Raw genomic sequence first — 15997 nt, forward strand, 5'->3', positions numbered from 1 at the left:
GCATCCTACCTCAGGCCTTCACCCTGCCACTCCCCTAAATCTTTGCAGGGCTGATTCCTCAACATTCAAGTCTCAGGCCAAATACTTCCCCTCTAACAAATTCTTCTCCATTCTTCTCTGTGGTCAACTGCCTTGTATTATCCTGTTTAAATTTCTCCATAGCAGCTACCTGCAATGATCTCATCTGCTTACTTCTTGTTTAGAAGTCCCAGGAGAACACAGATTCAACTCTTTTTTTTTTTTTTAGCCAGGCTCTGACTTTGTTGCCCAGGCTGGAGTACAGGGACAACATCATAGCTCACTGCAGCCTCGACCTCCTGGCTCAAGCAATCCTCCTGCTTCAGCCTCCTGGGTAGCTGGGACTACAGGCATTATGTCTGATTAATTGCTGTATTTTTTGTAGAGATGTAGTTTTGCCATGTTGCCCAGGCTGGTCTCGAACTCCTGGACCCACGCTGTCATCCCGACTCAGCCTCCCAAAGTGCTGAGATTACAGGCATGAGCCACCACGCCTGGCCTCGATTCAACTCTTGCTGCTGCTACCCAGTGCCTAGGCAGAAGAAGGTGCCTCTGCTGGACATGCCATGGTGACTTCATGGCTCAGCCTGCTAAGTCTTGTGGATCTGGGTCCCACCTAGTGGAAGAGCAGCTCAAAGTACTGTGTGGTCAGCAGAGTCTCTATTCCTCCAAGCTTCTGAAAAGGACAAGCAACCAGCAGTTCCCGAGTATCCAGCATCTGCCAGCTTCTGAAAGCGCTCCTACAGGACTGTCTCCTCAAAAGCACCGGCCAAGAAAAATCCCTGTCATGGTCTAAGGATTTTAGGTACTGCCCAAGAACCCTGAGTGCCAGAGGAGGCTGAGGCACATGGACTTTAAGTGGTCCTCCAAGGTCACACTGCCAGGCAGGAGTGGAACTGAGGAGAGAAGATCAGCCTCACCACTGCACCTTTCTTTCAGCGGAGGGACACAAGGGGACCGGGGACTAGCATGGTGGTCAGCTGGGGCTCTGGGGCAGCACTCAGGTGTTCCCCAGAGCTTGCCTGACTGAAGCCTGTGCAACTCTGCTTCCTCTAGACAGCAGCCATGCGTCAGTCCTGGACATGCGGACCATTAGGCCTTATGGGGAAACACTCTCCATGTGTGGACGGCAGAAGCTGGGAGTGGCCATTATAGCATCATCCTTTTCCAGAGCACTGGAGAGAAGCTGCATCTCAGTCCTTGTGACAAGCCTTCTCTGACTCTGCTCTTCTCTTCCATTTGAATGTAATTAGTGAATGGGTGTATTCTCATACAATGGGATAGGAGTGCTCAGGCCATGTGTGGGTAGTTGGGGGGTGTGGTTTGCCCATTCATATTTCCAAGAGGCTGGGCTGTCACAGGCACAGTGAGCCATTCTGCGGCCTTCAACTGGCTTCCCAGAACCTTGAGATCCTCAGGGGCCTCAAGGGGACCCCTATGGGGCTCTGACATTGCTATTGGCCTTCCAGTCCTCACTCAGGAGCCACTGAAGAAGTCACTAAAGAAGTGTCCTGCTTCCTGCTGGGGGAGGAAGGCCTCGCAGGCTAGGTGGTCTTTCTCAGGTGACTTTCCACGCCCCTGGGGGTCGAGGCAGAGTAACTAGGCCTTCGGTACTACACATCAGAGCCCAGATGTCACTTGGAGATGGAACTGGAGAAGGAAAAAGCAGTGGGATAATATTGGGGACAGGCCTGACTGGAACGTAGAGGGTGTGGCTTTTGCCATGGGACTGGGCTTTCTGGTTAGGAGGTGGGGTACAGTGAAAAAGATCCCCCTCACATAGCCAAGTCAATTCTAAGCAAAAAGAACAAAACGGGAGGCATCACACTACCGGACTTCAAACTATCCTATGAGGCTACAGTAATCAAAACAGCATGGTACTCATACCAAAACAGAGATATAGATCAATGGAAAAGAACAGAGGCCTCAGAGGCAACACCACACATCTGATTTTTGACAAACCTGACAAAAACAAGCAATGGGGAAAGGATTCCCTGTTTAATAAATGCTGTTGGGAAAACTTGCTAGCCATGTGCAGAAAGCAGAAACTGGATGCCTTCCTGACCCCTTACACTAAAATTAACTCCAGATAGATTAAAGACTTAAACTTAAGACCTACCACTGTAAAAACCCTAGAAGAAAACCTAGGCAAAACCATTCAGAACATAGGCATAGGCAAGGACTTCATGACTAAAACACCAAAAGCATTGGCAACAAAAGTCAAAATAGACAAATGGGACCTAATCAAACTCCACAGCTTCTGCACAGCAAAAGAAAGAGTCATAAGAGTGAATCGGCAACCAACAGAATGGGAAAAAAATTTTTGCAATCTACCCATCTGACAAAGGGCTAATAACCAGAATCGACAGAGGGCTGATATCCAGAATCTACAAAGAACTAAAACAGATTTTCCAGAAAAAAAACAAACAAGCCCATTCAAAAGTGGGCAAAGGATGTGAACAGACACTTTACAAAAGAAGACATATATGAGGCAAACAAACATATGAAAAAATGCTCATCATCACTTGTCTTTAGAGAAATGCAAATCAAAACTACATTGAGATACCATCTCTCGCCAGTTAGAATGGCGATCATTAAAAAATCTGGAGACAACAGATGCTGGAGAGGATGTGGAGAAATAGGAACACTTTTACACTGCTGGTGGGAGTGTAAATTAATTCAACCATTGTGGAAGACAGTGTGGCGATTTCTCAAGGACCTAGAAATAGAAATTCCATTTGACCCAGCAATCCCATTACTGGGTATATATCCAAAGGATTACAAATCATTCTACTATAAGGACACATGTACACGAATGTTCATTGCAGCACTGTTTACAATAGCAAAGACCTGGAACCAACTCAAATGCCCATTGGTGATAGACTGGAAAGGGAAAATGTGGCACATATACACCATGGAATACTATGCAGCCTTAAAAATCAATGAGTTTGTGTCCTTTGTAGGGACATGGATGAACCTGGAAACTATCATTCTCAGCAAACTTACACAGGAACAGAAAATCAAACACCACATGTTCTCACTCACAGGTGGGTGTTGAACAATGAGAACACACAGACACAGGGAGGGGCGCATCACACACTGGGGTCTGTCAGGGGGAAATAGGGGAGGGACAGCAGGGGGTAGAAAGTCGAGGAAAGAGAGCATGGGGAGAAATGCCAGATATAGGTGATGGGGAGGAAGGCAGCAAATCACACTGCCATGTGTGTACCTACGCAACAATCTTGCATGTTCTTCACATGTACCCCCAAACCTAAAATGCAATAAAAAAATCCCCAAAGTCCCCGCCAGCTCTGAGCCCCTAATGAGCAGAAGAGCTGGAAGGCCCACCCCAAAGCCAGAAGTCAGAAATTTGGACTCCTATGTGCAATGTTGGAAGTTAATTTGAAAACAAAATTGTTTTTTACCTTTTAAACAAGTGTGAGACCAACAGAATGTGGTCTGTGGACTGTTTATTTGGAACTTCTACCCGATACCATGTATGATTTTCTCTGCAAGTTCAGGCTCAGACAGAACTTTGCTTTCTTCATCTGCAAAATGCTGGGGTGGCAGAGGGGTGCATGGCACTGATACTGGCCTTCCACTTCAAAATGTGTATCCTTGGCCGGATGTGAAAAACAGGCATGAGGAAATAAAACACGAGGCATGGCAAGCATATGGAGGACATTTCTTGGGTTTCTCTGATTGATGGTCCCACGTGTCCCTGCAGGAGGCACAGAGACCCTCCAGGTGATGACTGAAACAGGAGAGATCACAGGCACACTCAGTCTTGGGTGTGCTGAGGCCTGGCCACAGCTAAGACTAGGGCCAGGGTGCTGCTCTGAAGCAGGGCATTTTCCTGAACCAGCTCCGTTTCCCCCCGTCCTCCCTGACCCACTGTGGCCAAAGTAACAAGCACGTGCCTGGGAATGCAACAAGCACGTGCGGTCCCCCGCAGGGTTGACACTGCTGTTTCTGCAAGGCTGGCCCATGGGCCCCTTCAGGACTGGGGGCGGTGGCACACTCTTGTCAGGGCCCTACTCTGCTGCTCCTAACTGGAGTCTCTGATGATGGGGCTTGGGCTCCACATGCTACAAGATCTCTCTGTGGACTCCCAGGCACCCTAACCATCGGGTCGTCAACCATCCAAACTCATCAGTGGGAACAGAAAAGTCCCTTTGTTTTCTTTTTCTTTTCCCTCATATTCCCAATCAGGTCGACTTGTTAATGTAAGCCAGGAGCAGATTTTTAGGCTTAGAGATGAAATGCAAAATGAACGGATCCTTAGAACTCACTTTTGCGATGACGGGGGAGTATGAGGCCCTGGGTAGCTCTGGCTGGGGCCCCTCAGCACCTCTCTGTTGGGGTCCTTGGTGATGACTTAGCTGTGCGGTCTCAGGCGTATGATTTAACTTCTCTGAACCTCGAGTGTCCACATTTGTAAAAGAGTAGTAAGAGCACTGACTTCCTATGCTCCACCGGGGGTGTGATACCATTTCCCTTCCTCACTGTCATCTTCCTTCAGCCACACTAGAGCAGCCTCAGGGACCTGTGTCCTTGGGAGACAGATGACTCAGTGTCCACAGGAAAGGCAGCTTTCCCACCCAGTGACCTACCATGACCAGAATATCTTGGCATTCACAGGTGATGATCTGAAAAGCTCAATTACTCTCTCATTTCTTTTGCCACGCCTCATTTCCTCTCCTGCTTCGTTTTCTGTCTTAAACATTAGACTTAACAACTTCAGCTCTGGGAAGGATTGTGATGGTCACTGGACTAAAGAGAAAGATGAGGAGAAGCTGGCCAAGGGTTGCACACCTTCAATTCTATAAGATGCTGAGCCCTGGAGGCTCACAGCTGGGTAATGACAGGTGACAGTTTGATGCTCTACACCTGAAATGTGCCAGGAGGAGAGATCGCAAGGTGCTATGTTGGGTGATGGATGTGCTAATCAGCTTGACTGTGGTGATTATTCTGCAATGTATACAAATATCAAATCCTCTAGTTTGATATGCCGTAAACATACACAATAAATACAAAGAAATAAAAATATAAACAATAAGAAAATAAAGTCGAAAGATGTGTGGGCTGGCATGTTGGGGGAATCAGCCCCTGCTAGCCCATGGTGGAGACCAGCAGGGGCCAGCACCTCATGAGCCCGGCCTGGGAAGGGCCCATGTCCCCACTGTGCTGCCGGGCAGCCGGTACCCACCTGGGATGACTGGTAAGACTTCATCTGACTGTCCGAGAGGGCCAGCGTGCTCCGGATCAGGTTCTGGAGCACCAGAAAGTGGATGTCACCCACACTGAAAGAGAGGGGAAGGCGGGGCACCATGAGGCCATGAGCCCTGCTCATGTCGGGCGGATGCAGTTCTCAGGGAAGAAAACTTGAATCTCACAAAAGGGACACAAACACCAAAACTATTCACAAAAGAAAACACGATAAATGACGGTTTCTAGGCTTTACTAACAGGTCACGTTTTTGCAGGAGAAGAGTTTCTATTTAGTGGATAAGGGGTGACCTCCTGGAATGAGTTTACATGAGAACTAACAAACATGGTTAGTACTTCTCGTTTCTTTCCCTCTAATTCTAAACAAGTTTTTTTCCAAGAAAAAATGTTTCTCACTGAAATACAGAGCTAAAATCAAAGTGACTGTTGATTATCCAAGATGGAAAAACAAAACCTGAGCTTTTGGAACAGAGTTTTGCTTGGAAGGCTCATGGGTTGGGAGTTTGAATCCTTTCCTCAACCTACCTTTAGGCTTGGCCAGTGATACTTCAGGCCAGGGGGTGAGAAAGTTTTCCTCTAAAGGGTCCAATAATACATGTTTTAGTCGTGGTGGGCTCTATAGAATCTGTCGCAACTAGAGCTGACCCTTCTGCAATGCGGTCTCAACTGTGCAGATTCCGCTTATATATGGACTTTCTTTCACCTCTGCCAGTCTGGAAGCAGCAAGATCAACCCCTTCTCTTCCTGTCCCTTCAGCCTACTCAAAATAAAGACAACAAGGAAGACCTTTAAGATGATCTGCTTCCCCTTAGTGAAGAGTAATTAGATTTTCTCTTCCTTATTATTTTTTTTTTTGAGAGAGAGTTTCATTCAAGTCATCCAGGCTGGAGTACAATGGCGTGATCTTAGCTCACGGCAACTGCCACCTCCCAGGATCAAGCGATTCTCCTGCCTCAGCTTCCCGACCAGCTGAGATTACAGTTTCCCGCTACACTGGGCTAATATTTGTAGGCAGGGGTTTCACCATGTTGGCCAGGCTGGTCTCAAACTCCAGACCTCAGATGATCCGCCCACTACAGCCTCCCCAAGTGTTGGGATTACAGGTGTGAGTTACCTTATTTTTTCAAGTTCCTTTTCTCTAGCTTATTTTATTGTAAAGTATATAGAGAGCACAGTATATAGTACATATACAAAATATGTATTTATCAACTGTTTGTTATTGACAAGGTTTTTGGTCAACAGTAGACTATCAGTGGTTAGGTTCTAGGGAGTCAGAAGTTCTATGTGGGGCCAGGCACAGTGGCTTTACACCTTATATTAATCAACTGTTTGTTGTTGCTAGGCTTTGGTCAATAGTAGGCGATCAGTGGTTAAATTTTAGGGAGTCAAAAGTTATACATAGGGCCAGTAGTGGTGGCTTACACCTGTAATTCCAGCAGGTTGAAAGGCCGAGGTGGGTAGATCACTTGAGGCTAGGAGTTCAACACCAGCCTGGCCCCACTGCACTCCAGCCTGGGTGACAGAAACAGACTCTGTCTCAGAAGGAAAAAAAAGTGATATGTGGATTTTTGACTGTACAGGGGGTCAGCATCCTCTAACCCCCAAATTGTTCAAAGGTCAACTGTACTCACCTCTGATGTTCTCACATAAAAGCAGCATAGACAACGTATAGAATGGGCATGACTGTGTGCCAGTAAAACTCAGTCTGCCCATTGGATTGGACTGACTGGTTTTGTAGTGGGGTAGATTTGGCCCTAGAGTAACAGGCCCAGTGCAACGGGTTGTCAGCCACCAAGTTAAGTAGCTGAGGAAAAGCGACTCTACATACCAGCACTTGCCTGTTAAGTTCATCCTCTTTCCTGGTTTGATCTTTTTCATCCCCAATTGCCAAAACTCGGTACCTGCAAAAGAAACATAAGAATGTGTCCATGAAACAAAGCAGCTCCTCACTAACCAAGCGGATGCTGGTTCAAGATGGCCATTTATTGGCTCAGGTGTTGGGAAGGGGAGAAATGTTAAACGCACCAAAAGTCAAGCGCTGTGCATGTGCATTAAACAAGAATATACCCTGTTCTGCCTGTTAGAAAAAGGAGGGCTGGGAGATGTGAAATGTTCACTTACTGACAATTATGTGGCAACACGAAAAAATGTGAACTGGCGAAGGTCCACTGTTAATTGTTAAAGAAACAGAATTTAAAACTGCGAGTGTGTTAGAATACAACACAAACAAACAACAACAAAAACAAGCACAAGGAAGAAGCCTGGAAGAAAATGTCCTGGAAATAATCTAAAAAGTCATTCTCATAGAAATAGGAAAAAGGTGGTTTCTGAGGCTGGGAAGTGGAAGGGAAGGAATGAAGAAAGGAGAGAGGCTGCGGAAAGGCTGTAATCTTAGACCAGAGGAGTAAGTGTTAATGCTCTAAAACTGCATGGTGACCGCAGTTACAGTTTGAAATTACTAAGTAATAGATTTTTAACATTCTTCTTGCCAAAAAAAGAAGTTGCTGAGATGACAGATATGTTGGTTAACTTGATTTCGTCTTTCCTCAATGGACACATATATCAAAACATCACACTGTACCCCATAAATAGACAAAATTATTATTTATCAATTAAAACAAAGAAATATGAAAATCCCCAAAGAGTAGCTCTGTCTGTTATACAACGGGCCATCACCAGTATTATCATCCGGACACCATCTCGATTGTTGAAGGAAATAATCTTGGTAGATGATTTCAGCTCAAATGGTGAGCAACATGATAAAGAATAATTGTAAAAATTATCACTTGTCATCTGTGCTTGGCTGGAAAGAGGTTTGGCTTAGAGTTTATGACACCCTGGGTTTCTCTTGTAGGGAAAACAAGAAGATTATTAGTTGAGGGTCTATTTGTGCTAGCCACATTTAATCTTCACAAGTCAAGACAGAGGATATTATCTCAATTACACAGATGAGGAAACTAAGACTTTGAGAGATCACACACTGTGCTTAAACTGGACTGCAAGCCAGTGGCAGAACTGGGGGTTAGGCCAGGACTGTGTGTCTCCAAATCTACCTGCACACCTCCCAGTCACCATGAAGGAGACTGTGGGGTGAAACAGAGTCTAGAGGAGGACCCCAGATGCCAGGAAGGGACCTGGAGTTGCTCCTTCTGAGGTATAGACCACTCTTCCTGGATCACTAAGCCTGAAGAAAAGAGAGCTTTGGGTGCTGACTCTTCAAAATGGTAACAGCTCTTGCCCACAGGGTGCCCCCTGCCCTGAGTCTAGCCCACCCAAGGAAGAGATGTGGAAGACAGTGGACCTGAGTCCTCATTTTCTGAGTTCATAATCCAGGCTTCTCCTTTATAAGTGTTATGTCCTTGGGTAACTCAACGTCTTCATGCTCTGGCTTTCTTTCATACACTAAATATGAAATGTTGATAATGACTGTTTTATGAACTATAGTGAGAATTAAATGAGATCATCATGGTAGCTAACATTGCTTGTTCTAAGCACCTTATATGTGTTAACTATTTTCATCATTACAACCACCCTATGAGGAAGGAACTACTTTTTGACCCATTATACAGATGCACAAAACTAAGGCATGGACTAATGAAGGAACTTTTTCAATATCCTGCAGCTGGTAAGTGACAAAATTGAGATTTGACCGTGAACTTCAGAGTCCTGAGCCCTAGTTCTAACCACTATGTTCCTATTATAATACATGAATTATGGGCCGGGTGCAGTGGCTCACACCTCTAATCCAGCACTTTGGGAGGCTGAGGCTGATGGATCACAAGGTTTGAGACCAGTCTGACCAACATGGTAAAACCCTGTCTCTACTAAAAATATAAAAATTAGCCAGGCTTGGTGCTAAGCACCTGTAATCCCAGCTACTTGGGAGGCTGAGGCAGGAGAATTGCTTTAATCCAAGAGGCAGAGGTCGTAGTGAGCCTTGAGTGCACCATTGCACTCCAGCCTGGGTGACAGAGCGAGACTCTGTCTCAAAACAAAAACAAAAACAAAAACAAAACCCAAAAAAAACATGAATTATGTAAAGCATTTAGCATTTAGCACATGGTAGCCTCTCACCAAGTGTTGGCTCTTAGTTTTATTGATTTTGTGCAACAAATAAAAGAGAGCAGAATTAAGTTATGAAAACTTAAAGTAGAGGTTCGGGCTAGCAGTAAGGAAAAGTTTTCTGACTATGAGTGCTATGAAGTGGCAGCTCCTTGGAGGCAGAATATGTTCCTTCCCTGGGGATCCGTAAGTACAAGATAGGTTATTGTACTTTCAACCTGTCTCTCAGGAGAGAGAACAAACAAAATGATTGCTTAACCTTCCTTTTTAGACTTCCACACTAAAAACGCTTACCTTCATCCTTTGCATACCTTCCTCTCTTGTACTTCCAATGGAACTAAACAAAAAATAAGAAGGTACAATTCTTGGAGTAAAATTCCACTGAAAACCAGAGAAAAGAGACAGGCTTCATTCACTTCTGGGCATGGAGACTGTTAGCAAGTTGCATACCTGGTTTTCCAAGCCAAAAATAGGAGCTTGATTAGAAAGACCTCTGCCCTGGGCTTCTGAAGACACTGGCTCTGCTCCCTGGCAGAGACAACCTTAGGCAAGTCCCCTCACCTCTTTGGGACTCAGGGTCTTCATGAGGCAAGTGCAAGGGTTGAGCTGGAATACTGTGAAAGATATATTTTTCTGTGAAAAAAAAAATCAACTTATACCTCTGTGTTCCATGGGGTATAGATATGACTTAATTTAGGACTTTTTCCTGTGGAACAATAAAATAAAAAAAATCCAACATTACAAACATAGGGTGGACACATAAAGAAAAACCAAGGCCACGTGCGGTGGCTCACACCTGTAATCCCAGCACTTTGGGAGGCTGAGATGGGTGGATCACGAGGTCAGGAGTTCAAGACCAGCCTGGCCAACATGGTGAAACCCCATCTCTAAAAAATAAAAAAATAAAAAAAAAAGAAAGCTTTCTTATTGTTCTAAATTGCACTCCATCATAACACACTCTTTGGGTCTGAAGCCAATTTGTGTTTTCCACAGAGATGATTTGTTTGGATGGTCACAGAAGAGGGGACTGTCAGCCATTCTCTGGTGTTACAGGGACAGGAATTAGACAGTCTCTCTCATTAACCACGGAAACACCAGCCAAATTGGGCCTACACCAGGCACAACTCGAATATCTGTTTTATGTTAAACAGGAAAATAAATGGAACTCTCTAGTATGCATGTCAAAAGAGAAACTCACTATGCATGTGAATGTGGGGGCAACTGACTCAACCACTTCAAACCTCAGTTTCTGCACTTGTAACATCAGGAAATAATGGTGTCTACCTGGTAGGGCCAGTTTTGGGATTAAATCATGTGCGTAAAGGGCTCAGGAGAGAGCCTGTTCCCATTACATGCTAGCTAGTATTCTGCTCCTCGCCTATGGCCTATCTCAGTATTATTTGTAGCACTTTTGAAATGCCACAACCTGGTGCCAGAGCTTTGCCTGTTTTCTCTCTTTCCCTAGATGTTAAGCTTTATTCACATCACTCAAATGTTAATGCCACTCACATGTTCGGTGAGATCTAAGCTTTTTAGAAATTAGATCAAGGTAGGTGGAATGCTGTATTTTCTCCCTGATTTTAGGAAAATGACACAATCAACAACTACATGTTGAGTTTCTACCATGTGCCGGCACTAGGCAGGGAAAAGGATGTCATAGAGTTCAAGAAGTTTCCATGTTAATTAATGAGGCAAGACCATCTGTGGAAAGATATGTCAATGTGTGGAGAATAATGTGACAAACCTGGTGAACTGTCAGTGAGCATCAGAAAGCACAGAGAGGGGGGTGTGATGATCTAAGGAGGCTTCCTGGAGGAGATGGGCTTGCATTGGGACTTGAAGGCTTCATAGGGCTTGAGACAGCAGAGTAAATGAAGGACAACTCAGAAACTGGGTTGGGGTGGAGAACTAGGGAATGCAGAAAGAACGGTGTGAACAAAAATGAGGAATCCAGAAGCCCCGTGAGCTGACCAGCTTGAAATAACAGGTTTGGAGAAGAGACCAGCAGGAGAGCAAAGCTGGGAAGGAGCATAGGTTGTCTTCAGAAGACCTGTTGAGGCATCCTTAATTTTTGCGCTATATGATAGGCATTATTTCTCAGGAGGTGACTCAGAATCTACGATCATAAAAATTTGGAGTTGGAAGGATCCTGAATATCTGGTACTTTTGTTGAGTTTATATATATATATATATATCCTTTTTTTTCCCTAAGAACAAGTCAGAGTTTTACTCTGTTGCCCAGGCTGGTCTCGATCTCCTGGGCTCTGGCAATCCTCCACCTTGGCCTCCCAAAGTGCTGGAATTACAGGCATGAGCCACCAAGCCCACCATGGTACTTTTTTCTTAAGTTGAGAAAACAGACACATCTAATGGGCAGTGACACAGAAATATGTAGTGATCAAATTAGAATCTAGATATTCGGGTTCAGTGGCACCTCCTGTGGATTACTGAGTAAAAATAGTGTCTGTGTAGGTATACAGACTGGCCGCCTTGGCTACCCCAGCTTACTCCCAGAGGAAGCAAACAGACTTAGACATAGTAGCTCTGTTCAGCACCTTCAATAATTGAGACAATCACTCTTGAGTGCAGCAGATCTAAAATGGGGCAAGTTTTACTGCCATAGTCACGTGGGTGCCATAATCACTGTAGGTCTCACAAATATGCTCTTCTTTTGAGAGAGGGGCCAGCAAGAATCTCATTCCTTGGTTGTGAGATTCTATGGGGAGAGAGGAGATGGAGGGAGGACTTGATAAACCCAACCAGGTACTCACAGAGTTCTTGAGACAATGTGTCCTGGTGGCTAAAGACAGCATAGGCTCATGTCCAGGGCATGCCACTCACTAGATATGTGACTCAGAAAAGTTTTTAAAACTCTTTGTGCCTCAGTTTCTTCATCTGCACAGTGGGGATATTGTAGTGTCTACCACATGAGATTCTTTCAGAATTAAATTAATCGATTTTATCAATGAGTAACTCAGGGTCATACTGCTCAGTGATTTGCATTCAGGTTTTTTTCTTACATGTGAGGAAGTCAGCGGTAGGCTGAGCCAGGGAGCAAAGCCATAGACAAGCTTTATTAAAAGAGAGGGAAGAGAGAAAAGAAAACCACCTGTAAACAGTCCAGGAATAGTGAATCGTGTTTGCATAATTTTTGAGCTAAACTCACTAGCTAGAAGCTGGCAAAGAGATTAATTTGTGCATTCTGTCCCAGTTGGTCCTTAAGTAGATCAACTGGAAATATCTAAAACAAAACAATTTTAGTCATTTATGGATTTTCCAGAAAGTCTTGAGAGTTTAGTTATGAAGATGTTCCAGGCCTTCCTGCAGTGTTTTCCATCAGCCTCTGTACCTTAGTTAGGCTAGGTCTGTCCTACTCATTCTCTCAAGAACCTCTCAATGTTAAGAAGCACCTGTGACAGTGCCTAACAGGTAGTAAGCAGTATTATCATTCTAAGATAGGTTAACTGTGAGGGCAAGGAAATTAGGAACGATCACAGTACACTTCAGGTGAAAGCGAGAAGAGAGGCAGGCACAGAGGAAATACTACTATTCTAGTTGACTCTTAGAATTGCCCATTTTATGCTGGAGATAGTCCAGCCGCTATTATGGAATAGTATAAAACTTCTGCATCAAACTGATTATTGCACTCAGATTTCTATAGGTGTGCACTTGGTTGACAGGACTAAAGGTACACTTGGATGAGAAGATTAAACTTTATAACCAGAAGTGTCCAGGACCACTGAAAATAATATGACACCCTGAGAGGGAAGGTCTTGCTCAAGCCCGTAACAGTGGCTGGGAAGCTGCCACAGCAGATGTGGTCGCCATCTTGGACGCTCACATTGAAGTCAATGTTGGATGATAAGGCTCAAGGAAGCTGATTCTTCTGGGAAGGGCAGACAGGAGATCTTGGGCATGTATTAAACACAAGACAGAATACTGTGGACATAGGGAAAGTCAGCACCACACCTTAAACAAAGGGAAACTCCAAAAGAGCATGCTTTTATGCAGGCATTTTGCTTGGCTAAGAGAAGCAGCATGGTGGAGAGTATCGACAGTTAGATCATAACTCTGACTGTCAAATACTTTGTGAATTTGAATAAGTCACTTCACTTAACTAGACATTGTATCTTTAACTGTAAAGATGAAGAGATTAGCCTTTGTTTATTTTAAAGATTTTTCCCGAGCCCTGAAATGACACGATATGATCAAGAGAGCTATGTTCTTTAAAAAATGTGAAGAATCAGACAGGAAAGAAGCATCATTTTGGAAGCAGGGAGAACCAAGAGATAACATAAATTCAAGGAGAAATATAAATACTGATAATCCTGCTTCACAATGCCTGGGGGTGCTCCTTGGGTACTAATTTCAAACCTGTTCTTGACACGGGTTGGCTGCTAGCAGCCTCGGCTACCTCAAAAGGTACAGAGATTCTCTGGACTCTGCAGAGTTCTACTCACAACTTAGCACAGCCTAAATGGAGGAGGTGCTCAATGTTAGGGCAAGGTGCTTGGAGCAGCTTGCTGCACGCTCTTCTTCTAGGGCAGAGCCAATCTTGGCTCGGATTCAAGAAGACCACACCGTGACTGTGTCTCCTGTGTTTGACAACATTCATTTTGACACCTTTGAACTGGATAAGTATCAACTGGCAGCTGATGGGTTTAACTGGAAACTCTGGTGCCGCTACGATGCACTGCCCCAAGCCTGGATTGATCTGCATGATGTCACTGCCCCAGTGAACTAAGTCTGAGCAGGTTCAGGGAACGTGGGTAGCACCTGGGAAGGTGGGGATGAACTGCATGGATTTTGTTTATCTTTGGTGCTAGTAATTGGGGTGAGGAAGGGAGGGGTTGAGGTAAAGGACAAGGGATAGAGGGAAAAAACTCCAATGAGTTATCCCAGTGAAGAAATCACAGACACACTGGGCTATTTAGAGACTTTCAGGCAAAAGTCAAGCCTTCATAGCTTGCTAATCAAGCCTTCATAGCCTGCTAATGCTTGGCCCAAATTCTTTCTAAAATTTAAAATTCTTTTAGTCATTTTAAAATGAAAATGTCCCCAAATTTAAAATCTTGGAAAGCATTTGGGCCATTTCAAGCATTAGCAGGCTATGAAGTAAGGATATCTAGATGAAAAAGATGTAATTTCAATGTATTTTGAGAAGGGTTATGATAACACAGTGGGCCAGGGAAAGCTACATGCACTTAGTCCAGCCTGAGGGTTTAGGGAAGGCCTTCATGATAAGAACAGACTTAGATAGAGTTCTGAAGCCCAAATAATCATTGAGCATCCCACCCCTCACCTCCGTTCCTTGTGGAGAGATTAGTGACTCTTTCTGTGTGCTCTGTAGGAGTCCTTCAATCATGGGCATCTTCGCTGCTAACAGGCTCTTCCTGGGAGAGATCGGGTCTCTGGATGGTGGAATGCTCATCTATGGAGGAGAGAATGTGGAACTTAGCCTAAGGGTGGCTACATTTCCTTTCACTTTATTGGACAAAGTAGAAATGGGAAATGGAAAGGTAGAAGGACCCCTTGTTCTAGGATTCTGGAATTGACTCAAGGTGGATACGGTCTCATGTTTCCAAGTGACGGGACCAAGGATGGAGGCAATGGGACTTCTGGAGGGGACACTCCTGATACAGCCTTTATAATCTGGGAGGTATGGTGGGAAGCGGTCAAGCTGGGATTGAATCGATGTCCCTATTTCACTTGAGGACTCTGGGCACTTTCCAAGTATCTCCTGGGATAAACCAACCTTGGAGAAGACAACTTTCTAGAAGGCCAAAGACAGCAGAAACAGGAGTGGGCAACATGCTCAGGGAATGCAGATGTGTGGGCAGCCGACCTGCTTCTGTACTGAGCAGCTGACATGATGGCCTGAGTGTGTGCTGAGATATAGTCTAATCTAAGACAAATAGTCAGGTTTTTATCATCATATCACTGAAATTCTCAAACCCAGCCAGTCACAGTGGCTCACACCTGCAATCCCAGCACTTTGGGAGGCTGAGGCAGGCAGATCGCTTGAGCCCAGGAGTTTGAGGCCAGACTGGGCAACATAGTGAAACCTTGTCTCTGTTAAAAAAGCAAGAAAAAGAAAAAACAAATCCTCAAACCAGTGCTATTTCTGACCAACTTTTGTGTGTCTGTAAAAATGTTGGCTTCATGCTTCAGCAGTGATGCCACTTGTCTGCCCCTGACAACTTCCCATGCTTGTTTAGGTCAAATGGACAACCTGAATTAAAAGTAATTTAATTTTAATTTTTTTGTGAGTATAAGTGTCTATATTTAGGGCATGCATGTGATGTTTTGATACAGGCATGCAATGAATAATAATTGTGTCATGGAGAATGGGGTATCCATCCCTCAAGCATTTATTATTTGTGTTACAAACAATCCAAGTATATCCTTTTAGTTATTTTAAAATGCAAAATTAAATTATTATTAACTGTAGTCATCCTATTGGGCCATCAAATAGTAGGTCTTATTTGTGTTATTCATTGTTTGTAACTATTACTTTTGTACCCATTAACCATTCCCATCTCCCCCAACTACCTTGTAACGATCCTTCCACTCTTTATGTCCATGAGTTCAATTGTTTTGATTTTTAAATTTCAAATGTCAATACAGTGAATCGGCAACCAACAGAATGGGAAAAAATTTTTGCAGTTTGCCCATCTGACAAAGGGCTG

The 15997-nt window shown here is 44.4% G+C and overlaps 1 protein-coding gene across 1 annotated transcript in view; it reads left to right on the plus strand.

Moving 5' to 3' along the window:
- Positions 1–7600: 7600 nt before the first annotated feature.
- Positions 7601–15997, plus strand: part of GALNT8 (polypeptide N-acetylgalactosaminyltransferase 8) — a 35828-nt gene continuing 27431 nt past the window's right edge. The window contains 5 exon segments of the mRNA XM_078338143.1: positions 7601–7650; positions 7890–7993; positions 12989–13168; positions 13850–14048; positions 14659–14773. Coding sequence (XP_078194269.1) covers positions 7601–7650; positions 7890–7993; positions 12989–13168; positions 13850–14048; positions 14659–14773 — 648 coding nt within the window.

This window comes from Callithrix jacchus, chromosome 9 (assembly GCF_049354715.1).
Source record: "Callithrix jacchus isolate 240 chromosome 9, calJac240_pri, whole genome shotgun sequence".
NCBI classification, from domain to species: domain Eukaryota; kingdom Metazoa; phylum Chordata; class Mammalia; order Primates; family Cebidae; genus Callithrix; species Callithrix jacchus.